The sequence below is a fragment of the Nothoprocta perdicaria genome, unplaced genomic scaffold (assembly GCF_003342845.1).
Source record: "Nothoprocta perdicaria isolate Ctin4 unplaced genomic scaffold, notPer1 scaffold_61, whole genome shotgun sequence".
NCBI classification, from domain to species: domain Eukaryota; kingdom Metazoa; phylum Chordata; class Aves; order Tinamiformes; family Tinamidae; genus Nothoprocta; species Nothoprocta perdicaria.
Window position 1 is genome coordinate 267,376 of NW_020455877.1, and position 27,623 is coordinate 294,998.

Consider the following 27,623-nt stretch of genomic DNA (forward strand, 5'->3'; position numbering starts at 1 on the left):
AATGTCACCTTCTCTCAGTTGGGTATGCATCTCACTGCGATATCATCAATCAAGAACTCTTTGCTCCCTGCCATGCCTACATCAGCCCAGGGTTATATTACCAGCTGTGCCGGTTTGATGCATGCAAATGTGGAAGCAGCTGTTTGTGCAATGCTCTTGCACACTATGCTCATGTCTGTGGCAAGCATGGAATTGCTATTGACTTCAGGTCTCACATTTCTTACTGCGGTGAGTAACATCTGTGGGAATGTGAAAAAAATCTCAAATAATAATTCACCACAAAATGCAGCAAATTGGTATTTTATGCTGGAAACTAAAATTGTGCCATGGGCTCATGAAATGCTCAGAAGAGAAGCCGAATAACYTTGATATTGGGCATCCTCCTTGAGGGCTCTGAGTCACCTCACAGAGGATGTCTGTCCCTTTCTAATGACCGCAAGGAAAATTTAAATTTCTCAGTTTGTAAAATATATATATATAYGCCCATGCATGTGTACACACAGATGCCCATATAAGTATACTCTTGCACACACAGGTATGCATATCAAATATATTTTAGACACTCATTACTTTTTCAAGGGACTTTCTAACATTAAACCATACTTAGTCTAAACATTTCTGACTCAAGAAGTCAGTAAAACAACATGCTTTTCGAAAGTATCTTAACTGAGTCCAGAGCAGAAAGGGTGCGTTTTGCTTTGCTGTTTTGCATTCTTGTGGTACACTTGGCTTGTTATTCATCTTGCACTTCTTAAGAGTGTGTTGTTCTCCCTCCTCTCTTGCTCCCTCAGCTGTGCTGTGTCACAACGGTATGCTCTACCACCAGTGCTCGTCCTTTTGTAAACACTCCTGTGCTTCCCTTTCTGCGGCAAATAGCTGCGGCGATGACTGTGCTGAAGGATGTAACTGTCCTGAGGGGAAATATTTTGAAGAGTCGGTCAACTTTTGTTTATCAATGTAAGTCATACTAAAACAGAATACATGTGTAAGGCATTTGCCTCTTTCAAGTAAGCTGTTGAAAACGTTTTTCTTCTTTATTTTCTTAAGATGTAGACTACCAAAAATGGGATAGAAATGCACGTTTCAGATATTTTTGTACTAATCAATAGTGTGGCTTCATCTTTTTTGTGTTAGAGCCRTCCACAGCACTTCAGAGAAGATGTGTCACACTGCTTTAAGGAAGCACAGTGACACTTTTTTAACACATGGAAAAGCATTTTAATATGAAAAAGACTGCTCTACAGATTTAGGAAAAAGTGAGAATAAACATAATAGAAACCCAGAAAGCCACAGACAATATGGAGACAGTGACTTGGAGTGTCTGTTTTCTCTATGTGACAGTGCAGAAACATTCAGGTAAAAGAGTAGGAAAACATAAATGAAGCAAAACTTCTGAAACTACTTGGAACAGTAGTTACACATTGCAATACTACTCCCTTAATTGGGAAGAAAAAAAAMCCCTGTAGACTGTAATACACAGAAACAGCAAGTAAATAGTATGGAGATATGATGAAAATCCTAGCTTTGTTGAAGATAGTGGGAATTTTGCCATTGCTTTCAGGGAAGCTAGACTGTCATCCTTTAATTTTGTCTTTAATTTCATGTGCATTATAAATATAAATAAAAGGATTTATTTAGAATATTATGAAGCCTATTTGTTATAATAGTTTGATAAATGAGTTGACCTTAARTCCCATTTCATTTTGCTTTTGTAACCACATACATAAATATTCTTTTAACAGATCTGCCTGTAATTGTCATTACAAGGGCAAAGCCTTCCAGCCTGGAGAAATCCTCCTCACGTCAACAGGTTCCTGGTAGGTTTGAATGTAAAAGAATTATTACTTCTTCATTTCCCAATGAAGAAGGCTACTGAAATATTTCCATGTGGAATGAAGGTCTRTTGTATCTAGACTTCTGTTGTTGTTGCACATTTAGTAACATAGTATAGAYTTTAGATAATCTATAAATTGGATTACATGTATTCCTTTTTGAACAAAAGCTTCATAAAACATAACCAGCAGTGCTCAAGGCAGCTTCGTATGATGATACATGCYAAATCTTGTTAGCTAGGGACTAAAGAGCATCTTTGAAAACATGCACAGAGGCTGCAGTCCTTTCTAAGATTCAGGGGCATTATGACAGCAATGTGAGGCTGGTTTCAGAAGAATAAACAGTGTGAATCTATTTTGGAAAGCCTTTCAAACATGGCCTTGTGGAGAGCAGTATTTGTGTGGAGAGCAATATTTGTGTTTTTTTTTTGTATCATTTATTTGTGATGGACCTGAAACAAGTGGGAAAAGCTCCCTGGGCTCCTGGTCCAATGTGTTCATTTTACAAAAAATGCTCTTAACCTGTTAATTTAAAAATATGTCAAAGTTGGTTCTTGCTGAGGTCTCATATGTTATGGTTATAACTGAGATTGAGGAGGTGAGAACAGACTCTTCATTYTTCTGCCACTGCCGTGCCTCTGCAGCCTGGTTATATGTGTGTGGAACTATACAGCCTGCTGTGTGCATACACTCGAGTCTGTGTATATATATATGTATTCTTTTTGTATTCTCCAGGAGGGAAAAGGTTTTGCACTGCACTGTCAGCATCCTGAGCCACCTGGGCTATATGCCCATGGAAGCTAACGTACCCAGTCCCCCCCCCCCCCTTTTTTTTTTTAATTATTTTAGTGATTGTTAAGCAATTGAATAAGCACCTTAATATTTCTGCGAATTTAGACCCATCCTTAGGTGTTCTTGSTTGAGTAGGRGTGTTGGACTAGTTGGACTAAATGATCTCTAGAGGYCTTTTCCAACCTCAACCWTTCTGGATTCTGTGACWACRGATCAGCGTTTAGAAAGCTCAATAAAATGCTGATCAGATCATATGCTTGGGGATTTTAAGCATCATTCTCCTCTTCATTTCAATTGTTTAAATTGTTTTAAGTACTGCTGTGTCTTTTAGTGTGGTGGTTGCAAACATATTTTTCTCCTGGAATAAAGACGAGTTTGCTTTTCTTTTTGCCAGCCAGTGTTTGAATGGAACAATGAAATGTATTGAAGCCASTACAGAAAATACAGGTAGGTTGTATTCTTAGCTCACATTATTTCACAAATAATTTTTTTTTTGGAAAAAATCTTTTAAAAGATTCAAGCAAGATATAGGTCAATATGTTCTAATGGGAATACCTAACATTAGGCTAGGAATCCCTCTTTATGCACCCTCCAGACCTTGCTTTCTAGGAAGTAAAATTTTAGCAGATTTTTAATGGATTTAGAATGGATTTTAGTGCACTGAATATTATAGCACTTCTAAAACATTGTCTACCTGAGGCATAATTACCTGATTTTTAAAAATGGGCTGTGGATCAGACCCAAGATGCTTGTGTTAAATATTTTTGTTTGCTATACATTCAAACAAATATTAATTATATTACTCATGTAATACAAATGAATATATAGTCTGTAATTTTTTCTTATGTTCATATATATATGTTCTTATGTGATATATGCTAATTATATATTATCTAACTATACATGTATATAGCTATATATTATATAATTATATAATTATACTGTAACCTATGCTAAAAATAGATGAACTAAAAAAATCACAGAAAATTTCAGTGTTCATCTCATTTCACCTGCATTTCACATTTCAAGTTCACGTTTGCCCTGAAGGCAAAATCTACTATGACTGCAGATCTCCTGTGCCTGGACTACCAGCAGCTGGCGCAAACTGCGGCGTCTCCTGTGCCAACCTTGCCATGAACTTCTCCTGCGTCCCCTCACCACCTTGTGCAAGTGGCTGCATTTGCCCACCAGGGTAAGCCTTTGTCAGTATACTCCATAGCACCAGGTGCATATACACTTTTCACAGGACACCTCTGTTCCTGCTTGCTGCCCTAGATGTTCCTGCTTGTCTTACCTAGATGAAATGGAGCTCTGATGTGGGGCAGGGAGGGAGGGGGTGCGGGATGGATCCTGCCCTCCTCTCAACCATTGTCTCTCTCTTCACTCTTCTAAATTCTGCCAAACTTTCATTTTGCATTAAATGGCATCCAGTTCATCTAACCTCATTAGCTGTTTTCCCAGTAAAGACCATTCGCCTTCACCACCAATCTTCTGTGTTTCTTCTGTCCTGCTGCCCCACCAGAGCTGCCATAATCCTCCTCGCTATCCTCTGCTCCAAGCAGGGTGATTGTCCCCCTGTGTGAAGAGCAGGCACATCCCTCCCTTTGCTTCCCTGAGATGGGAGGAGRATGGAGCAGCAGGGAGGAAGGACCAGCCCATAGCTGCATCCCTCGCACACGGATGCAGCAGGCTCGGACATCGCCCTTGCTCTTGTATAAGGCAGGAGGAGCACCTGGGCTTCCATGCCCTCATGCAGGAGCTGAGCCTCACACAAGCTTCTCCTCCTCATGGTTAAGGAGCTGCAGTTTTGAGCCTTGCTAGGTGTCCAGCTGTGCAAGGAGGGGATCATTTGTTCTGAGCAGCTTTTGCTGCTGAAATAATTGGCCTTGCTGCCTGCATGGAAGACCAGTTGTCCATGCTGGGTTTAGACAAGGCTCCACTCGATGAACTATGTTGATCAACTTGTGAATTTGTTTTCTTTTTAAAAATAATTCTTCTGTTTTCAAGGATGGCAGAACATAGAGGGAAATGTTATATTCCGGACAGTTGTCCATGCACCTGGAAAGACAGGGAATTTCTGTCAGGAGAAGTGATAGCTACACCTTGTTACACCTGGTGAGTGACATGCATTTTACATGTTTTCAAATTGTCAGTATCCTACTACAAAGGAAAACTGATAGAGAAAATGTATAGAGTACAGTAAAAATCAAAAATGTATATGCTTGTTTGTAGACAAAGGAAATATCTTTTATTAGACAGACAGAGTCGTTACAGACTTGGGTTGCTAGACCAAATAAAGTAAAATTTTGGGTAAGCAATTGCTGCTTCAGGTCTGAAAAAGAAGCAGACGAAGCTAAAAATGAATTCAAAACAACCGCTGGATTAGATATCTATTAGTTACTCTTGAAAAAAAAAGACAGTTGGTATTTCAGAGAATGGAATATATTTCATTATATTAAATGGAAAAAGAACCACAGAGGAAAGAAAAAAAAAAGAAATTAATATATGACAATGGTAAATAATCTTCTCCTTTGGGAACTCGACTGTTTGCAGTGTGAGATCACTCAGCATGAGCAGGGACAGTGGAAAACCTGCCTTATGTCAAGACAGTGGAGGAATTTGTCATAAAAGAAAGATGGAAATAAGAAAGTAATACAAATGGAAAATAAGATTTCACTCAGTGTCTTTCCTGAGRAATCTTACCTGATCCATATTGGCAGAAAACATATTTTTATCCATTATGTTTTGCTTCCCAAAACTCTRTCTTTAGTTAGATATATATTTTGGTTATCCAGACAAACAAACARAATTTGGCACCGCAGTTCTTACTCAGCTGAAAACATCACTGGCAACTCGATTGAGTTTAATACACTCATACTTGGACAACAGAGGCTCTCAGTACTTAGGATACTTATAGCCTCATATAAATATGTTAAGGTCACTGAACAGGTAACTGACAAGTAAAATAATCCCTTAAAGCACGAGCATTTCTCAAGATCATTTTGTACTAGTTGGATATCCTGGTAGCAGCTGAACAACTCTTGCATTGGTTATGTGCTGCTTGCATCTCAGAAAATGTATTAAAATATCTTATGAAAAATATGACAATGATGTTTTATGAGTGTGTGTGTCACAATGTCTTAGTTATACGAGATACAGTGATGGATATATTTGCATATRCCATAAAAAATAAGATTTTATGTTAATTTCTTACACATTCTTATATATTTGTGTGCTCACAGCTAAAAGCTCAAAACTTTTCTCTTACTATTTCAGAATTCAGTAACTTCAGAAATTACTGAATTTTCAGAATTAATAGAATTTTCAAAACCCCATAATCTCAGAATTCTATAATTCTATTCCACAGAATAGCCTTGTTTCAAGGTCTGAGAAAACACTTTCCTTCATGAATTTCTGTATGAGTTGAATAAGAAGCACAAGAAATTTTTCCTTAAAAATACAAAATTAAATGGCCTTGCTACAAGAAGTTACTGGCTGTTATCTTTCCTTCCAGTGTTTGTCGGAGAGGGGTATTCAATTGCACAAGTTATCCTTGTCCTGCTGTATGCACTATTTATGGAGATCGACATTATTACACATTTGATGGACTGGAGTATGATTATGTCAGTGACTGCCAAGCTTATTTGCTAAAGGTAGGAGAATTGTTCCAATATTTTCATATATTTAATTGAAAGTTTTTGTGAGAAACCAGTCTCCAAGTATTTTGAACAACAAGAGATGCTACACACACAGAGACATTAAGAAAACAGGTGCAAAACAGTCTGAAAAAATTAATGGCATTTTTTGCTCATTCATTTTGAAATTGTTAGGTGGGACCGTGTCCGTACGTTACTATGTGGTCTACAGAAAAATGGGGAACAGTATTCTCTGTATTGACTCTGCTTTTATCACTATGTGGAAGACAGCACAGAACAGAAACAGCACAGAGGAGTGCAGAAACTCTTCTGGAGCTAGGTATAACCTATAGATTTATTTAATAATTAATTATTAGCTGTTCCTGGCAGAGGGTTAATGAAGACCTCTGGGGCCACTTGGAATCTTTCTTGACTGTGATCTGCATCAGATCTAGAGTATATGTATATAATAACATCAAACACAATGATTTCATAATTCAACAATGAAATCCTTCATTGAGATCATCTGGCAGCTACATGCCAGTGTTTCTCATAGCACATATTTACAGTCATTGTTAGCCTTTTTTGTTTAAAATACCACTACTGACATTCAGAAACATATTCTCCTATTACTAACAATGCTATTATTATCATTGTTACTATTATTAAGGCTGGAAGTCTGTCCTCTGAGTTACATTAATGCTTTTAGAATATTATTTTTCTATCAACTTTAAATGCCTAACTTTAAGGAAAAGCATTGTTTCTCAGCAAGGACCACTGTCATGGTTGTATTTCATTTACATATAAAGTATTCATAACTGTGAAATAAAATAGAATGAGAAAGTAACACTTCAGTGATCTTTGTTCTGGATATTAAAAAAAAAAAAAGAAAAAAAGCCTGATGAAAAGGGTATTTGAACTTATCTGCCACCTCTGAACAATGCAAGAAGTTATTCCCAGGATACTAATTCCTCACAGCAAATTCCTGACCCGTATCATATTGCCTCATAAGAGAGCCCTTACCCTAAAAGATGTATTAACCTTTGTATAAATTTTCCTTCTCCAAAATACAAAAAAAAAAAAMCCAAMAAACAAACAAACAAACAAACAAAACCCCACAAGTGTTACCTTATTTGTGAATTCATCTTGCTTGTAATCAAGGTGAAAAAAGTAGGTTCTCATTTCTTAATTCTTATGTCATCCAACCAGAGATGTCTCAAAGAGATGTCTTTGCTACTTTTCAAACTTCAGCGTGATGCTGAAATGTTTTTCTTTTCCAACAAAGCGTCACCTACCACTGCGCTTCGTAGGAAAGTACGTATTTGGAAGCAAACCACGGGGAGCATTTGGAGTTCAGGAAYGAATTTGGCAGCCACATAATCAAGGCTTGTGGCACATTGCCAATAGTCCTTTTATCAGGTGAACACGATGACACAAGTGATGAAAACGATGCCTGTGCAGCTTTGCACTACTAGAATAAGTCTTGTCATGGCTTCGACGGGCCATGACAACAGGATGGCTGCAGCAGTAGCTCTACATGAGGTTTCTGGCTTTTTTTTCYTTCTMCCAGATTTGGCTCTTGTGAGAAAGCATAGYCTAAAATGCTTGTGATTTTTTTCTTTTTTGAAATATACGTAGAAAACTATTACAGACTAGACAGAAAGACTGATATTGCTGATTTAACACTACATAATTATGTCTGAGACAGGTGATATATCCATGGATTTGATTTTTGGCATAAAATGTTYGGAAAAGAGTTTGGGGGTGGGAGGGCAACTCAAAGGCGGGCTTCCTATGGCAGCTGCCCAAAAGCTTTGAGAGGACTGAGATACAGAATTAATGAACAGTTATGTGTAATCCTGGAATCAAAAGAGTGGAATCAAAAATATTTTAAAAGGATTCTCTGGCTGAATTTAGCAGAACCAGATGAATAAGCCTGATCTCATTATGAAGGAAGTGAATAGAAATTCTAGTAAAGATGAATGATGGTAAATGATATGGGGGGAGAATTGAACTTTTTTTTTAGTGGAAGAACGTCATGCATGATAAAGCTTCTGAGTTAAGAGATCATCTGAGTAACACATTAAATATATAAATATGGATGATCAGTATATTTTATACCTTTTGGAGACTTTTTTTTAATGTTTTTAAACTAGTTTGTCATAGAATGAGAGTAAAGATTCTTTCATGGCAGAATTAAATGTTAAAAAATCAAGCATAGGAGTAAATGGCCTTTTTTTTGTAGTGCACAGATCCCCAGTGATACTGCAAAGAAATCTGTGCTGAGAACTTTGTTCAGCACCTTCAGAAATGAGTTTGAAAATGAGTATGGGGATTGAAGTACTGATGGTACAGAATCAGTGTGAATAGCTGGGACAAAAGCTGAAGATCTCACCCAGGATCTTGTGATTAAAATATACAACATGATAAAACAGAAGATGAAATTCAACAATGAAAAAATGCAAATCAGCGCACCCTTAGAAAAGAGGTTATTTAAAAGTGGTTGATGGATTTATGTCCACTAACCTTTCTAATTAAAATGATTAAAATTGCTTTCTTACTCCCACTTTCCTTCAGATCTTCCATATTCCATGATATGGATGTTCTTCTCTCTAAGATGTTCTTCTACTCTAAGATGTCCTTTCCCTAGCAAAATGGTGTTACTTTTCAAGCAAAATTTTACTGCATTTCCTTGTATTCTAAGTCTCTTCCATTTTTGTTTCATTGAAATTCTGCATTTATTACTGTAATTCTGCAGAATTACTGCCTTTCTGTTACCTATGTTGGCCTTTTTCTAGTTGTGTGGTGGTTTCCAGTCCTGCAGTTCAGTACACTCTTCGGTAAGGCTTGCTCAATGTGTTGCGCTTTGGAGCCACTTAGAGCTGTTCCCATCTGAGATGCAAGATTCTGTTTTCTCTGGGGAGAGGCTCTATTTCCAAGGAAGTSTTAGAGGGGTAATATACCCATCAGACTGTCCCTGAATGGAGTTGTGTTGCAGTGATTAGCAGTAAGGCCCCAAAGCCAGGAAAAGGAGGGACGCTTCCTTCGTCTTGAAAGATCCATTTTCCTAGTCAAGGGAACTTAGGTTCTGAGTTTCAGGTATTCTTCTTTTGTGATTTAGCCCCAACTTTGAAGTAAGTAGTAAAAATATTTCCAGTTCTTTTCATCTGACTTTATGGTTCTGATGATTTTAAAGTCACAATTTCATCTGCTGCTGCAACCATAAATGTTCTTTTAAAGCCATGTTATCACCATACTTAGTATGCTGGCAGGGTTATGAAATCCTCAAGCAGATACTTGACCAAATAACTGAACTGTTACACCAATTACGAGTTGGATATAATCCTTTTAGGTCAAGTGACACACCAGGACTCCTTGTTAAGGTGGAGATTTGTTTGGCAAAACATAAATGATCTGGAAAACTGGTACCAAAACACAAATGATCCGGAAAATCAGTAGCAGAGCTTACTGAAGTGTGGGAATATTATCTTATTGATAACCATCTGCTCAATGATGAAGTGATAGAAGATGACATATATATATATATATATATATATATTTCCTTATTCCTTCTTATGTAGTTTTAGGCAAGTACATAGCTCTTAGTTTATGCTCTTAATTTTGGAATGCTTTATACAGAGCTTCATTACTGCACTGATAATCTTCTATCCATTTACTTGCTGATATCTTGACTGTTACATTTTTAAAATGATACCTGGGCATAAGCTGCAGCAACCACAAACTAAGCAGTAGTTTTTCAATGATTTATTCCCACATATGAGTAGACAGAAACAGCTTTTACCCCATTGCCACCTCTTAACTATCTGTAAACTTTTGTACAAATTTTTTCAACATTGGTTATTCCAGGAAGCTAGTCTATAGACCCACGAAGTAAATCCATACAATAAAATCGCATTTTGAACAATTTCTCTAATAACCTGCTGGTAAAATTGGTGTTAGCCCCTCTGTGGAGGGGTACAGTTGAAGGTTCATGGTTAACAAACATTTTCAGGCTATCTGTTCATAGCTAAAAAAAAAAGTGATTTCTTTTAATACACTAAGATTTTAATGAGAAAGTGGATAATGCTGAATTTGAAATCATAAGAGTTATAAATGGAGATCTGAGGACCAAGGCTGTTATGTAAGGTTCMAAGCAGAATGCCCTTATTTTTTTAATTAACGTGCCTTGTCCTCAGAGCTATATTCCTGCAGATAGTTTCACAAATAAGTGATATGCCAAAATATGTCGACCTAAAACCCTTGTCAAATAATTTATAGCAACAGTAACTTTGCAGAAGTAATGATGTGCTTCTTGACAGAAAGAAGGCTGCTGTTCAGTGAGAGCATTATTTGCTGTGAGTAGGTAACCTTGCTATAGTTGCAAAGAAAACTGACAATTGCTTTTCATCAGTTCCATTATTTCAGAGGAACTTTCCTAGATGCTCCCACTTTTTTTGTCATTTGGCCTTTGGAAGTGCTGTAAGGGTCACTAGCCAGTTCTCTGTGGGAGACATGCCTTTCCATTGCAGGCTTCAGCTGGGCAGCCCAGTGCTCAGATAAGGTTGTGCCTGTTTTCCATTTGTTCTACACATTCTGTGAAGAGTAGATTTGATTACAGTTGGCAGTGGATTTATGCTCTGGTTCCATTTTCTCCAGATCAATGACCTCAGACTCAATTACCTCTACATGCCTTTCTGTCTCTGCTACCTGATTCTCCAGACCATTAAATTATGCAGTGAATGAATCACTTTCATCCCCCAACAAAGGAAAGATTTCTTTCAGTTTGTGCAGATTAGCATGGAGGCCTTCCAGGAATGGCTGGGGGAGAACTTTCTTGACAGGAGACTGGCAACTTGGAAGAGCTGCGCATGGTGTGATTCCAAAACTGGATCCTTTCTCTTGCCATTTAGTGACCACACAGCTTGAGGTTAACCTCAGATTGCTGCTTTTGGCCTAATGTTCAGCATCTTGCAGTCCTTTGGCCATGTCCACTCATGTTTTGGCTACCTGAATTCGATAGCCTTTCACAGGGAAATGTTTGTGGGTTGTTGATGCCCGTATTCGCTTGATGTAGTAGTAAAAGATAAATGAAAACTAGCAACCTGGGCTCCGTTTCAGGGCGCTCTGTGGTGTGTTGTCAGCACTGAAATGAGAGCCTTTGGCCRTGTTTGGAGGTGAGGGGTGCTCCAGCTGGTGACTTGCAGAAGCTGCTCAGTAGTTTGTGATCCCTGACTCTGGSTCCTCGACATGAACTGTGCGAGCTGCGAGTTGCGTTTGCTGTGGTCTCGGTCAAGACCTTAGTACCTTTGTTTCTGAAGACATAAAAACTGAACTTTAACCTGCACCAGTGTAAATGAGCACATGGAGCTTTGACTATGTTAAAAAAGGTAAGCTTGGCACAAGTTTCAATTTTATAGCTCCTGCCATCACTTGCTGAACCTCAGAAAAGGCAAACTTATCACCTCTATGTCCTGTCTCCCCCTCCATCCCCTTATGTTTTACTTCATCTTTAGAAACCAACAAAAAAAAATACATTCATTATATACTAGCAGTAATAAAACAATAATAATGGGTTTTATATACATATTTAGTTATATGTATATAGCTGTGCTGCTGATCTCCATATCAGAAGAGCTTTTGCTAGATTACTATCATTTAAAAATGATATTTGAGTGTTCCTCAATTCCTAATCTAAGGAATATCTCATTTTTAATTAGAAAAGGATTGCAGAAATGTAACCTGTGYGGAAGCCAAATCTGATGCACAAACAGGCAAAGTTAAAAGTTGAAGCAAAGATTATTTCAAACRGATTGCTTTTTGTTTCATTTATTTAATTTTCATTTAATTTTCCTAAAAAATGTGTGTGTGTGTGTATATATATATATATACGTACATATATACACACGTATATGCATACATATATATGTATATATACACATATGTACGTGCATATGTGTGTATATATATGAACAAACCTGTTTAGCTCTATTTGATTTCAGCAAATTAAAAAAAAAAGATCAGTGCTGAATTAAAGAAGGTTTTGAAATATATAAAGTAAAAAAGATTTCCTGTTATGCAGTTTTCAGTTTTAGCTTTTTCAGCGTTGGATTATAAAGACCCCTATTTGATTTTAAAAATATTAGTGATAAAATATGAAACAGCCAACAACTCTTACCTGTCATAAAATCTACTCCAAAAATCTGTCTATAATAAAATCTGACTTAAGATTTTATTCTTGTTTTTCCTATAACTCGTGTATATGCACATAAATAACCATACTGGATCTTTCTCTAGGTGGCCAAGCATTTAGTCTGCCTGAGGTATGTAATTTTGGGAAGACACTTTTAAAGAAATAGGGGAGAGTTATCAGGAGTGCATTAGCAGACATCTGGAAGTAGTTTGAGGGTGAGTCAGTAGCTGGAATAATGTTCTTTTGAATTTGCTTTAGTGATTGTACTCGAAGATATTGCTCTCCTCCAAGTATACTCAAGAGTACTTCAGTATTAGTAATGTGTCTTATCTTTGTAGGTTTGCTGCAAGTTTCCTTGCTTTATTTTGAGTCAAAAAAATCATTTAATCTGCCACGCTGTAGAGCACTGTAAGGAAAAGTGTGTGTTTGTGGGACTGTGAAGTATCTTTTGCTTTTAGACTCTTGTTTCCTAAACATGTATTTTAAAATACTTGCATTGCATCAGTAGAATAAGTAAGATTGCCCTTCCTTTCTCTGTTCCTTCAGCACTGCTCTCTCTGGTAAGATGATCGCCTGGTATCTTTTAATACCGTTGTATTCCAGCTCCCATTTGGATTTCTTCCCAAGCTGAGGCGGCGTGTATCAGTGCCATCTGCTGACTCCAAACGACAGCGCGCACAGCTCCTGTGTCTGAGTGACTTTGGGGAAGTGTTTCRAGAGTCCAGTTTTGTACAGCATGCAAAAGCAGGGTTTAAAATGAACCTCTGCAGAGTGTGTGTGCATTGTTTCAAAATGGTACAGGAGAAAAAATGAGACTTGCAAAAAGGAGAGCCTTCAAGAGGTTCTTTGTGGTGCACATTGTGAATGAGGTTTGAATAATTCATATATTTACACTGATTACCTGGAAATCAACCCCTCTATAAAATGGCACAAAAAACTAAGAGGGCAAGATTGTTTTGGGAGCCCAGTACTTTGTCCACTCTCTAAAAAGACTTAAATATTTATACTTAGATGCTCAATAAATCTGGGCTACAAAACTTGACTGCTGCAAATAATAGATTTGCAAAGCCACACATTTAAACTTTCACGTTCCTTCAGAAGGAACTAATAGCAAAATGAAAAAAAAAAGCCAACTAATTCTGAAATTCCATAAATTTTCCTGAAAACTAATGGCATCACCTCTCTGAAAATACATAGGAAGGATAAGTATCTTCTGCTTCTTAAATCCATATTTTTTTGTGTGTGTGTTTATGCTGTGGAGCTTTCTGTATATGCCTAAACAGCTCTCAAGGGTCATATAAATAAAAGGAAAATCAGACTACTATAGCTATAGCTCCCRGTATGTCCCTAAATTCTACTGTGACCACCCTAGTTTGCAAGGCARTAGATTGTAGAGAATGAAAGACAAAAAGAGGAGAAGTCAGAATACTAATAATGGAAAAGAGAAATCTTTATGCTGACTGTGAAGGGAGATTTTAATAAAATACTAAAAGACAAAAAAAGTACAGTTACTTTTCAATTGTCTTCCGATTGCAAAGGTTGCATCTTTCAGATATAATAACCGTGTGATATTGGTTGATAGTAATAGAAAATTTTGAGCAGGTTATAGAAATAGAAAGTTTATWAAAAAAAAAAGCAAAAAAAAAAATCCCAAGCATTACTAAAAATAAATAAATAAAAAGGAAATAAGTGCTTTGCTTTTTTTAAGATAGGAAGAACTATGGAAAAAAAGTGCAGCAAAGTCTAGAAAAAGAATGTTCTGAGAAGCAGGACTGACAATGAGTTTTTGACTGACTGCCCAGCTCTGTGACTGTGTCTTCCCTGTTGCTTGGCAACTCCATGTTATCACAAAGAAACTGATATTAAGTTGGAACAAGCTGGATATGGTAATTTACGTGGGAAGATACTCTTGCAGTGGGAAAACCATTTTATTTCTAGCTTCTGTCAGCGTAAGTAGGTTTCACATGACAAACTGTAGTACATCCCCTGTTGGGTGCATTTTACCTAAAAAGGTAAAGAGCAGCTCTGCCTTGGAAGCAGGCTGTGCTAAAGGAAAAAGAAAAAAAAAAAAAGAAAAAAAAAGCACAAAAAGCACCTAATATTATTCATTAGACCTACTCCTAAGTATGGCCTTGATACAAAGTAATGATGTAGAACTTAATCATTATTTTTTATACTGTCAAAGTACCCAAGAACTTTAGGGTTTTGCCCAAGACCTCACTCTCTGACCCAGGCATGAAGTGGGGATCTAAATCGTCCCTCTCTACCTTCTGCATTAGCCATASTTCTGTGCTAAGTTTCAATTGCATGTTATTTCCTCCCCACTGGAAGCGGAGRCTGCAAACATAACAGTTACAGACTRATTCGAAGACCATTGTAGCATTGGCAGGAATCAACTTTGAATTTGACTGGTGCTGTATGGGTGGAAAAAGACTGAATTTTTACTCAAAAGAGAATAGCAAGGATGTGAACGTTGATGAAAGTTTATCTGGAAAGCTTTGATACATGAGAGACATGTAATGGTAGTGGTGTTTTGTATTTAAGGTTAGTTCTCACATTTAATTGGAAAAAAATGAGAGTTCACAGGAAACTCAGGTTTTAATGCAAATCTTCGGTTAAAAATTTTTGATTTACTTTGAGTTCTTCTGAACTCCTAAGGATGTGTCTCTGTGTTTGCACCAAGCAGCATTTTCAGTAATTTAGCACCAACAACTTAGTTCTACAAGTAGGGAAGTACTTTACATGTCTTTGGGAGTCCCTGTTCTGGCTTTGGTCAGCAAAACTCTCTCTGTCTCCAGGCTTCTCTTTACTGCAGCATTAACTTTAAATATTACTCAACTTTTGCCCTTGGCTCAAATCCCAACCATACACAAAAACTTCTGCCTCTTAGTCTGTTGATGCCGTTAAGCTGAAGTGATTGGCCTGGGCTGTCAGAAGGCATCGGCAGCAGTTTGAATTAGCACAGCTAATACAGCTACATGATGTTGCTCCAAGAACTTGTCTTCATTGCCAAAAAAGGTGTAGTTTTACTGTGGAATAATTGGTTTGAATTAGCTATCCCCCTTTTTTTTTTTTCCCTTTCACAAGGCATAGGTCAGTCTCTCTTCTTTCATCGAAGACATTACTTCTGTAATTTAGAGTCACCCCTTTTTTTGAGGCACTGAAAATTRTCTTTTGTCTTTTCAGCCAACCATATGTGTTTTCTGTATTAATTAGTCTCATATACTCCAATAATTGATGGGACTGACTCCAGCAGCAAGTCTGTCTTAATTAACACAGTGCACTCCCCAAAGAGGTAGTGACCAATTCTGTTGAGTGCAATTTAAACAACTTTATAGTAGATGGCACACTGCTGTATCCTAAAGCTTCCACTCCCTTTAATCTGAGCTCCACTACTGTATAGCGGAGAGCACTTCTCCTACATCCACTTACCTTTAGTTGCTAGTCCTAATTTTACCTACCTTTAATCTTTGTCTTCCAGGCTATCATCTATTTGTCTTGCAGGCAGTCTCCCATGTCTCACGTTCATCACATTTGTTCACACGTGGTTCAGAGGGTTTTCTATGCCAAGTGGTAGCATCCTCTGCCTCGTGGGCCCTGTTGGGCAAAGGGCAACCAAGCAGCAGCTTGTCTGGGATACAGAACTTGTCACTACCGAAATCTTTCTTTCATATCTGTCACAGCCTTGTAATGACAGTATTTGCTCMAAAATGATACTGGCTTCAAAGACAATCTTGTTGGTTTATGTTATGAAGGYGCATCTCTCAAACCTTTCAGCTTATGGATTCTTGTTGGCTCATTGACTTGCAAGGCTTGGTATAGAAAACAATCCAAAGGCAGATTTTAAATAAGGAARAAATAATGAGAGTAATTCGATTCTACTTTTGTTTGTGGTAGAGTGTTGTTAACTCTGAAAATACGGTTGCTCTCCTTCCTTCCAGTACCAGTCCTAGCAAGGGGAATTGCAGGGTGCATGTGCTTCAGGGTATGAAAGAGACACTGAAGCTGCAGGCAAAGGGACAGATAATGCTCAGTCAAAGCTCAGAAGTGATTATATGAGCTGAGGATGCAAAAATAATTTATAGATTGGAGAGCCAACAGACACAGGATTGTGAAGACAAAACAGAATAAATCTGAATTTTGGAGACGAGAAGCAGTGTGGAAGAGTAGATTAACCTGGAAGTGCTGTATATATATCATATTGTGGCACACCTTGAGGTGTATATGGAACCCAGAAGTCAAATTTTGACCAGCAAGTCAAAAAAAAGGAGACAATATTTCTAAACGTTAGAAATTATCACCTGAAAGAAAAATATTCGTAATCCCCCAAATTTTAATCTGACTCAAGTTTCTTCAAATTTTGATGGATATAGCAGTATGGAAATTATTTTACCTGCTACTTACAGATGGTAGGTTTCTTCACTTTAAAAATGTAGTAACAGCTTGATCTCAAGTATCTAGACTTTTTTAAAAAAGATTCTTTTTATAGCATGTCTTGATTTTGACAAGTGTGCAGTAACTATTAGATTCCATGTATGAGCACATTTTAAAAGCATAAACCAGAGTCTTATTTTAGAGGTAGGCAGATCCTCCAAATATCATGTTCTCAGAAGAAAGAAAAATAATGAGAGTTAACATAATGATTGTTTATGTTTAATTTCAAAGTTTGAACTGGCTGAGGGCTAACCTTTGAATTCAAAAATGTAGTTCCTTKTTTGGCGGATTTTCTTCAAGTTGAGTTTTAAAGTTAAGTTTTAAATTCAAAAATGTGAAAACCGTGGGTTGTTCATCCTTTTGTGACATTGAGGCTGGAACGTATCTGCAACACAACTGTACAACACAACTGTACTTGTAAGTAGAACAATTTCTTTTTCATGTTGCAGAGCACAGATAACTCAAATGTATCTATAATTGCTCRGAACAAGAAGTGCTTTGACAACAATATTGTTTGCTCAAAGAGTGTTTTCATCACTGTCGGAGACACTGAGATTTATTTTAGCGAACCTTCTGAGAAGCAGGTTAGTTGCTTTCTTTCCTATTTGGATTGCTCTTTAAGATAAGCATTTCAAAGTTGCAATTCTAAGGAGAATAGTTTTGGAAAACATCTCAGTCTGAGTTAGCACAATACAARTACTTAGGCTTAGATAAAGCTACAGCTCCCAGTATTCTGTGTTTTTTTTCAGTTCTTTTAATTCTACAAAGAAACCTGATCAAAAGTCTCAATGACTCAAAGCTTATTGACATTTGTTTCTCTCCACTTGGTTTTGAAAGGGAAGGCAAAGTGCAATCAAAGCAAACTTGAAATGATCCAAAAGACAAAATACAAAACAGCATCTCTTGTARAACTTTTGATTCAGTTGTATGCTAAAGATAAAGTGAAAAATATGTTACTAACTGGTTTGCTTACTGTGGTTGTAGATTTGCTATATTAGATCTTAATAAATATCCATTTCTGTTAGAAGACCTTAAGGAGACAGGAAAGCAGATCTAACTATCAGCTTTGGAAGGCTGGATATTATACCGTGATACACTTTCCAGAACAGGACATTACGATTTTGTGGGATAAGAAGACAACAATACATGTTAAAGTTGGACCTCGATGGAAGGTAGGCCAAAATAAAAAGCTAAGATTATGTCTAATTCTTAGTGTTACCAARATACTCTCCTATGGAAAAAGTGCAATAATCTTTGTTTCATAACAGACATTCCTAGCAGCATTARTTGTTTTATCATGCTGTTCACCTGCATGCACACAGGGAAGAAAAGAACAGACTGAAAATGTGATGCATGGCTGGATTCCTGGAGAGAAAGAATAGGTCCTACATGCTTATTTACCCTGTTGTTCTGAGCACTACAGCCTTGTTAGATATGCAGTGATATGACTGTAACTCAAATTCAGGGGCACCAAGAAGTGCATATGTGTGAATATGTGTAAATTAGTTTCCCTTATCCACATATTTACTATGAATCCATGAATACATCATTGATACGACCAGAAAAATTAAGAAGCAGGAAATCAACAGCAAACCTGCAAATCAACCTGCAAAGGGGCAGTTCTGTGGCACAGTCTGTATCAGTCTTGTATTAGACTGACTGTGGAACTGCACCTTGAAATGTAGTAGAAGCTGCTGAGATGAAGTGATGGAGATATATTTTGAGTTTAAGATAGGAAAGCAATTAAGAGAAAATGATCTAGACATCTAAAACACAGAAGTGTTTTATTGTGAGAAGCTTAGGACCATGCAAGGAATGTATGGGGCTCCTTCTTCCAGTTGCTTGTCTCTAATTCTTCCTTCCATCATCTGTCCTCATACCTCAGGCTTTAGGTAGAATAATCTTATATGCAGATTTGATAACAGCTCTGCTTTGTCTCAACCATGAATGTGCATATTCACTCTTTCTGGTGAAGGAGAAGAAATCACTCTAGACAGCAGAATGTCAACTTTTTTGAAGTGTGGGTCAAAGTTGCAATATAACAATAACCTTTTCTGTGTGTGTGTGCATGCATGCACGTGCATATATTTTTTCATTAGCAGCACATTCCCTGGTGTAAGAATGTTGCAGCTGGCTCTTTGATAACTGCTGTTATGAAAGCTCCTGCTCTTGTAAAATTAAAGGGAACAAGTCTCAATGACAAGAACTAGTCAGGCTTCACAGAGGTAATTCACCTGAACTTTTCACTTTTGTATTGGACACAGCACTAAGCTCTCAGAAAAAAAAAAAAAAAAAAATTTACTTGCAGTATGGCACTATAAGAACAGCAGGATATCAGATATTTTCAAAGTATGAGTCAGAGTTGCACTTACCCGTTTTGTTTATGAATGTTTGCTTAACATTTATAGCGCATGCAGATTATTGACCACCACTCTATGTTAACAATCTTCCTTTGTTTTTAGGGTAGACTGGCAGGTTTGTGTGGAAATTTTGACAAATACACTTCAAATGATTTGACTACATCAAACAACATGGAGGTGAGAAATGCACAGGTGTTTGGAGACAGCTGGGTGTTAGGACCGGTAAGTCTCATGTATGATAAAAAAAAAAATGCATATGCATGAAGAACAGGAATTTTCAAAATTGACTGCCAGTATATAGTAGGTCGTTTGAATTTTCTTATCTGTACRTATCAGATGTGGTAATAACTTTTTTTATTGTAGCAAATGTGTAATACTGAGTTTAAATGAAACCAACTAGTCTTTTGGGAAGAATATATTCTTTCCCTGCACAAAATAATCATTATTGGTCTCTAGGTGCAAATTTTCTCCAAATTTATATATATTGTTTCTGCTGTTTTTGATTATGTCCAATTAAAAAAAAAAAGAAGTAATTTCTCATCTGTTATTTAAGGCATCTGGATATTACTAATAGAAAAAAAAAAGAATCTGAATTCTGGCAGAATCAGAATTCTCAAATCTCAGAATTTACCTGATTTCAAATGAATGCAAGAGGGTGGGGGGCTTTCTCCGTAGTGCAAGTCTAAAAATCTTCAGTATGTGGGAGATAAATTGAGATAGGGAAGTAATAAAACTAAGACTCATTATCAATCAGTTTTTTATTCATTTGTAATCTCTAATATAGAAAAAAAAAAAGGCAAAACAGCAAGTGGCAGTGAGGTGATGTGACAGAAAAAGCTCAACCCTGATGGGCACATCAGTGCAGAAACTGGATTTCAGAGTAGGAGTGAAGAGGCTGTAGAGAATGAGTGACCACAACTGTGTTTAGTAACATAGGAGTATGGGTATTTTTTTAATTTGTACAGCCAAAAGGTTTTATACCTCTGTGAACCTCCTGATAAATCAATACTTGCTGAATACTCTCCTAGGAAGATGTCTGGGAGACTTTGCTTATAATCTRTTCTCTCCCTGACTCGGAATAGGAAATTGAACCAAACGCTCTCCCCTCATGAAGAATATGATATCTGCTGTGCTTTGGGAGAATGTTTTGAGTTCCTGGATGATCTCCCTTAATATCACTGTTTGGATAAATTGTGCTCCACATGAAATGTCTAGGTTGGCAAGGGCAATCAAGGGCAATGAGTAGTTTGGAGGTTATGCCACTCGTCTGGAAGATGGCACATAAAAAACCTTTTTTTGCCTTTCCTTTTTAGAAGAAATATTTGAAGAAGCAAGTATGACTGGGATGTAGCTTGCTTTCATGGAAAGGAGAAACATTTCAGCATAAGTTTCAATCCACTAATATGTTTCTTGAGTTTTACCAGTTCAATGTCTGATCTTAAAAAGAGGCACAGTATTTGCAAGATTTGAATCCTAATACTAACTTGCAGGATTTTATGACCTCTGATTAAACAGCCCAAACTTGCACTTGCCTTTTTGCAGACATAGATTTTTGTAAAATATCACATAATCCTATGATCTCTGTAGCTGCCAGAGCAATCCTGAGAGCATTCTGGCTACAGTAGGCAAACCTCATTCAGCCAGATATGCTGTATATAGAAATATGTACTATAAAGGAATATGTTCTAGCTGGAGGCCTAGACCCTAACTATACTACTAGAAAATGTGCTGGTGTTGGCACTGTTCAGTATGGGATGTTTCCATGGCTTCTGCCCTGGACATAGCAGCACATTCCCCTGGGGTGCTGTCAGAGCCCCTGTGGAGGAAAGTAATGTAAATGAAGGGCTGTCCTCGAGCAGAGGGTGCACCGGGACACGCTGCCTCCTGATCCATCACTGCTGCTTGCTGGCCWTCTCCTCTGCGCTGAGATTATGAAYTTGCCTTTTGCAAGCTGAGTGTCATTTTATTACATGTTTTTGTTCATTTGTTCTTCTTCTTGAAAACAGGCTTAGAGAGAGGGAGTTGCATCTCAGCYGTTTCTGAGTTATCACCATAATCTTTGACTCTGTTTTTTATGAGTGAGTTCGTTCCTACTGCTGCTGCTTTATTTGAACTCACAGGGCTAAAGTTGTCTCTAGTGTGACTCCATTTAAAGTCAGCACAAAAGCACCAGGGACAGATTTGGCCATATGTTTGTTTGTGATGTTACACTTGGTTGCTCTGGTAATGATTAGGATATGTCACAAAAAAAAMCATTTTGTCTGCATGCGCTGAGCAGACAGCAGGAACACTTGAGTACTTAAGAACAAAACACACCAATTCTTTTTCTTTTTTTTTGCAAGTGTTTTAAATTAAAACAACAAATCAGGCAAAGAGGGGTGCAGATAAAGTAGATAGCATTTAAGCATAGTTGTTTTCTGAATATAAGTATTGAATTCTATAGTATGTATAGTGTACCTGAGTCCACTGTAAACCTCTTTGTTTAAAATGTTTGTGGGGTTTTCGTTTGCTTTGTTTTTTTCAGTGCAAGAGCCCAAACGAAACACTAAGACCATGTGAGGTGCATCAGAGCAAGTTCCCTTATGCCAAAAAGGAATGCTCAATTTTATACAGTGATGTTTTTGCACCTTGTCGCAATGTGGTAAGTTTATTAAACATCCAAGATTTGTTGTCATGTAGAAGAATGTCAGAGATCCAGTGATGAATTTCTTCTTGCTGTTCCCCTCAGTGGGAATATCAAGGAGGACACCAAGTGCAGCCCTGTGAGTGTGGGTGGGCTGTGTTTGTGCAGAGCTCCTTGTTCCCTTCAAGACTGCAGCCCAAACATTGTAGTGATAACTGGGAGCCATGAGGTACTGGAGTGGATAGCCAAGGTTCTGTTCTCTTTAGGTTTCTTTTATTTATATCTCCTATTTACACAGGTTATCAACTTTTTGTGGCTTTTGTATGTACTGTGAAATTCTAAACTAAACATTTGTGTAAAATGCCTACATCTTATCTTGTGTGGCTTTATTTTGTTAACTCTTTTTCTCAATGTAGAAAGAAATCTTAGAGAGTATGATTTGGATGTAAGAGCTATTAGTATTTTTAATTGGCTGGCAGCTTACCATTTCTGTTCATCAAGAAAACCTCTGAGGCATGGTGTCCTTGTTTTCCCCATATTCCGCTGAGCTTGGGACCTGAATTACAGGAATGTTTTTAAGATCAATCTGTACAAGGTGGGGATGATAATAGCTTGTGTTCTAATCTTTTCTTCCACTTTTGGACACCTTTTATCAAGTAAGACATTGCATTTTTGCCTATTTCTGATTTTAGCCTCCCAAAGGAATTTAGTTACCAATGGTGCTTTTTTTTTTAACACCCTTGTGAGCAAGAACTGACATGACTCTCTTGACACAGTCCTTTTTTTTTCTGACTGTGAATATAAAGATCATTAGATGTCACAGCTAAACCTCCTAACTTTCAGGACTGAAGTTTGATATCAATATGGTTAGGAATTTGCCTGGAGAGGAAGATGTAGTAGCTTAATCTGGGAGATTTATTAGTGTTGACTTTAGTTAGTATGTTAAGAATTTTTTGAGCGTGTGCCTGAGAACACAGTGATGAGTGTATTTTCAAAGTGGAAAGCAATAAATAAACCTTTTGAGAGTTTTAAGGAGCCATATTATACCAATGTATGAAGAAAGATTTCTTTCTCTTGAACTTTCATTATTTTCCTTATCTTGCCTCTTTCATGATTAGAATTTTAGAACATTATGCCAAGGATTTAGCGTAATTGTTAAGAAATTCGTGTCAGGTGCAAAGCATGATGTTCAGTTGGCAGGTTTTTCACAGATGCATATCCATCTTGTCTGGAACAGTCTGCAAAGCAAAGGACTTCCAGGTTTTTTTACAAACTATTAAGCAGTGTGTGAAAATGTAGCCCTTAGGATGCTGCTGTCAAGGAGATCCGTTTTGCTCCTGGCTGCACAGGTGGGAAAGTAGATGCCAGGGGAAAAAGTCCAAGCAGGGATGGGCAATGGGGCACCAAAAGCCTGGGTGGGTGGTAGGCACTTGGAGCAGCGCTCTCGAGCKCAGGCTTGCCTTGCTGGTGGCTGCGATGCCGCTGAGCAAGCTGCTCTGCCCACCCCAGTGCTAGCTCCACCTTAAYAAGAACGAAGAAAGGAAAAGTAGGCAGGCAAAATGGCGTCTCTCCCCACTTCAGGCACAAAACACAGAAAATAAAAAACTGTTATCCTTGCCAGCTTCCAGCAGCTTCCAGCAGCTGCCAGGTGAGGAGTTTTCTCAGTGCTTGTGAGGCGCTGCTTTGCTACTGCTGTGTTAATTCCGTAGGGCTGCTGAGCCACTCGTGTCTTCTGAAGCTSAACTAAATTAGACTCAAAAGCTGACGCTAAATTGAAGAATAATAGTGTGAAAACATAACTGTTTGTTCAGTAAGAACATGCGTTTGAAAATATTGTTTAACATTACAGAGAATATGTTTAGAAATAGAAAATAATGTATCTATTTCTTACAGATTTTTGATTTTTGATAGGACTTTAAATCTAGAAGGTGGATTTTTGAGCTAATATGAGCTAATATGGAGGAAAGAGTCTTAAATCTTAAAATCTTAAATCTTAAAGAAATGCAGAATGTCACCAGACATGACCAAAATAACAAATTCATTTTCATTCAGATATATATATTTGAAGTAAAATAAAATACTTGGCCCCTTGCAGCTCTCATTGTTATTCATGCAAAACTAACAGGATGACTCTAGGTGGCAGTATCTGCTTCATAAAAACAGAATTACCATCTTCAGTAAACTTCAGAATCAATACATAGCAAGTTTATTGACAGTAGTATTTATTAACATCCAATTAATAAAATGTTATCTTGGTTTGTATTATAGGTATATAACAAGCTGATCACTACAAGTGTACCTTTTATAAGAAATATATACAAGCCTTAGAAAAAGTGGTATTTTTGTGTTGTCTTTTCAGTCAGTCCTTCTAGGGGTTGCACTCCTGCTGAAACCCCAACCACAGGAATTTGTACAGGTCGTGCAGTTGATTCACTTGGTCTCTCTTATTTTCTCCCCAGATTGATGTCACTTCTTTTGTCAAAAATTGTCATACAGATACGTGTAACTGCAATCTTGGAGGGGACTGTGAATGCTTGTGCACCAGCATTGCAGCTTAYGCTCACAAGTGTTGCCAGCAAGGAGCTGCAATTCACTGGCGGTCTCCTGCGCTCTGTGGTATGTACCTGCTCCGAGCTCCTCCAGAGAAAGGGGTAGCTTTGGTCTTTAGCTGTCCCGTATTACAAATGCCTTAAAACAAGATAGAAGTGGTTGGATAATGTATGTACTTTTTCACATTTTCAACTTGTGGTCTTACTGGTCTTAGACACCTCCATTTGACTTATTACTGAAGAATACTAGCTGGGTTCAGGATATCTAAGTGTGGAGGTTGCTTAAAATGTATAGGACATTTGAGGAAATTTCAAAATGCTGTGTGGGATTTCAAGCAGGTTTAGTGCAGTTTACTTTTAATTCATAATGACATCAGTTTTCAACTATAGAAAAATTAGTACTTCAGGTCTGCTGTCCTAGAACACTTAGCTAAATACAGCTGTATATCGCTGAATAAAAGCCTAAGGAGATAGTCACTAATTAAAATACATTAAGAAGATATATTTTATTGTATTATATTATATACTATTGTGTTAACCACAGAATCCCAGAAGGGTTGAGGTTGGAAGGGACTTCCAGAGATCATCTAGTCCAAACCCCCTGCTCCAGCAGGGACACCCAGAGCAYGGGGCACAGGGYGGCATCCAGGCGGCTTTGGAAGATCTCCAGAGAAGGAGACTCCACAGCCTCCCTGGGCAGCCTGTGCCAGGGCTCTGKCACCCTCACAGTGAAGAAGTTCCTCCTCATGTGGAGATGGAACTGCCTGGGTTGCAACTTGTACCCATTGCCCCTTGTCCTGTCACCGGATATTGCATTACATTGCATTACATTGCATTACATTACATATGCATTTTACCTTTTTAGGATCTCAGTGTACTGGCACACATGAATTCTGCTGCTACATTTTAATGATAATATGCATATTTTTATTTCTTTTAGCTTATGACTGTGAATATTACAATCAAGGTATGTATGTCTCATTCATCCTCATTTTTATATAGCTTGTTGCACTTAGTATCCATATTTTGTAGCATATCACCTGATGCACTCTGTGCTAGTTGTTTGGACATTGTTTGCTGTAAAGTAGGAAAGGGATCTTCGAAATACATTTGTTTTTCTGCAGTATGTTAATTTGTGATCAGTCTTTCTCTCCCAAATAATTTTTTTTTTTTTTAAAAAGAAGAAAAAATGATTTAAAAAACTCATCCCAATAGGCAGTTCTTTTAAATCAGTTTACTCAAACTAACCTTGGAAGAACATATAGTTTGTTAATTTCTTTCTATAATGGGTCAGGATGATTTTTCAGTGTTCCTGTTCTGGATATGTTGGCAAAGCCAGTCCCACGGCTCTTTCTGCTGCGTGTGCAGAGGCAGTGCTTGCATGGAAACAAGCATCCTAGCTGTAAGCAAAGCCACGCATCTGGCATCTCTGATGAAACACGATGCCTTACAATCCAAAAATAAAATGCCTCATGGATTATGCTGAGAAGACTTTTTGTTAGCTGCTAGCGATGCTGGAGATTGCCTCGTTGCTCCCAGTTCCCCAGGGTAGGATTACATAGTCACAGGGCCCGAGTTCACTGAACATTCAAGTCCATTAGAAAGGAGTGATGACTTGCATGAGCCCAGAGTATTGTATGTCATTCAGCAATATTTTCTTGCCCATTTCTTGCCCATATCATTATGSTCTTATACTGATTTTTTTTTGTAACCTGACCTCTGATCCACAAAAAGGTCTTCTGCCTATCTGGAGACTGTAAAACTTCACTGGAAGCAAATGCCTACAGTCTATGTAATCTTGAATTCCACAGGACAAAAATACTTTTTACCACTGCCCTYATACAGAAATCAATTTGTAGGAGTTTGCTGGTGTAATACCGCAATATAAAATAAATGAAAACAGGGTATTGTTGATGCAGGATGTCAAAACAAACACGATGAAGGAGGATGAAAGATTTAGTTGATGACTGGGCAGCCCACTGTTGCTCCTATTGTTAACTTTTTGAGTTTTGTCCTAATTCATTGATACTGAGATAGTTTCACAGACCATTGAAAGGAAAAAGAATGGCTCAAAGTGATTCAAAATATCTTGTCACGTATATTGTTGTGTGTGTGAAAGTGAAAAAATTGAATAATTCCTCAGAAGTGAGTTCTTTCTTCTATGCAGTTCAATTATGGATATCTAAAAATTCTTTGTGCCATATTCATGTGCATCATGTATTGCAAGAGGTTTGTCATATAAGTATAGAGAGGCACTGCTACATTAGTATGGGATTCAAATACTGACAGATTAGTGTTCATCTTGCATGTTTTTTTAGGTGGCTATTACCATTTTATTTTATACTTCATTGAACTAACTGTTCTTGGTATTGTGAAACTTCAAAACTTTTCTTCAAAAATGAACAGTGTAAATATATTTAATCTTTAATGAGACTGAATTAATAATTAATTTGCTGTTATTTTTAGCAAAAATAGAAAAATACTTTCTTACACAGAATTATTATCTTCTAGGTTTGACTTCTGAAGCTTACTTTTTGTTTTTCTTTCTGAAATAGAGCGTATGCAAAAGAGATTGCTCTGGTTCAAATAAGAATCCAATTGAATTAATCATTTGTTTTTTTTCTAGCTCTCTTTTGACTTGTACTTTTAATGGATAGAAGTCAGGGGCCTCATTATGCTGAGTGATCTTACTATTACTGTGGGAAGTGCGGGTATTTTTTGGCAAATATTTGGGCAGGGCTACGGTTGGAAGCAGTTGCCATTCATATTTGCATGATTTTTTGGATGAATGTATTGTGAACCAGACTGGTTACTAGTCTGGTTAGTTGGTTACTATTCAGCTGGATCTCTTGGGATGGCATAATTGGAACAGGAAGAAAAAAGCAAATGGTTTGTGGGAGAGGATGAACAAGGCAAATGCTTAAGTATTATTGCTGTCAAGAGTGGAATCACATCCTTATAATGTGAAAGCTATAGATTCAGTGTCAATTTGTGCACAATCACATTAGTTCTGCATCTTCCAGTGTAAAGAAATAAGAACTAGAATAAGACTAGACACCATCAAGAAGCAGCATTACTTTCTCTTACATGTCACTCACTGAAGAAGGCTATCCTCATTCTTTCATGCTCTCTTTGATTATTTTCATTCTGGACATGAAAGAGTAAGGGAGCATATTAAACAGGTAGACACAGGCATATTCCAGCATAA

The 27,623-nt window shown here is 37.4% G+C and overlaps 1 protein-coding gene across 1 annotated transcript in view; it reads left to right on the forward strand.

The window, feature by feature from the left end:
- The window catches only part of OTOGL (otogelin like), a 79,299-nt gene that overhangs the window by 21,560 nt on the left and 30,116 nt on the right, over window positions 1-27,623 (forward strand). Inside the window, exons 19-31 of the mRNA XM_026049724.1 lie at window positions 19-228; window positions 792-957; window positions 1,743-1,817; window positions 3,019-3,071; window positions 3,654-3,816; window positions 4,632-4,739; window positions 6,139-6,277; window positions 17,333-17,467; window positions 17,909-18,055; window positions 19,346-19,465; window positions 21,768-21,884; window positions 24,326-24,482; window positions 25,356-25,382. Of these exons, the coding sequence (XP_025905509.1) occupies window positions 19-228; window positions 792-957; window positions 1,743-1,817; window positions 3,019-3,071; window positions 3,654-3,816; window positions 4,632-4,739; window positions 6,139-6,277; window positions 17,333-17,467; window positions 17,909-18,055; window positions 19,346-19,465; window positions 21,768-21,884; window positions 24,326-24,482; window positions 25,356-25,382 (1,617 nt within the window). The remainder of the gene's footprint in view (window positions 1-18; window positions 229-791; window positions 958-1,742; window positions 1,818-3,018; window positions 3,072-3,653; window positions 3,817-4,631; window positions 4,740-6,138; window positions 6,278-17,332; window positions 17,468-17,908; window positions 18,056-19,345; window positions 19,466-21,767; window positions 21,885-24,325; window positions 24,483-25,355; window positions 25,383-27,623) is intronic.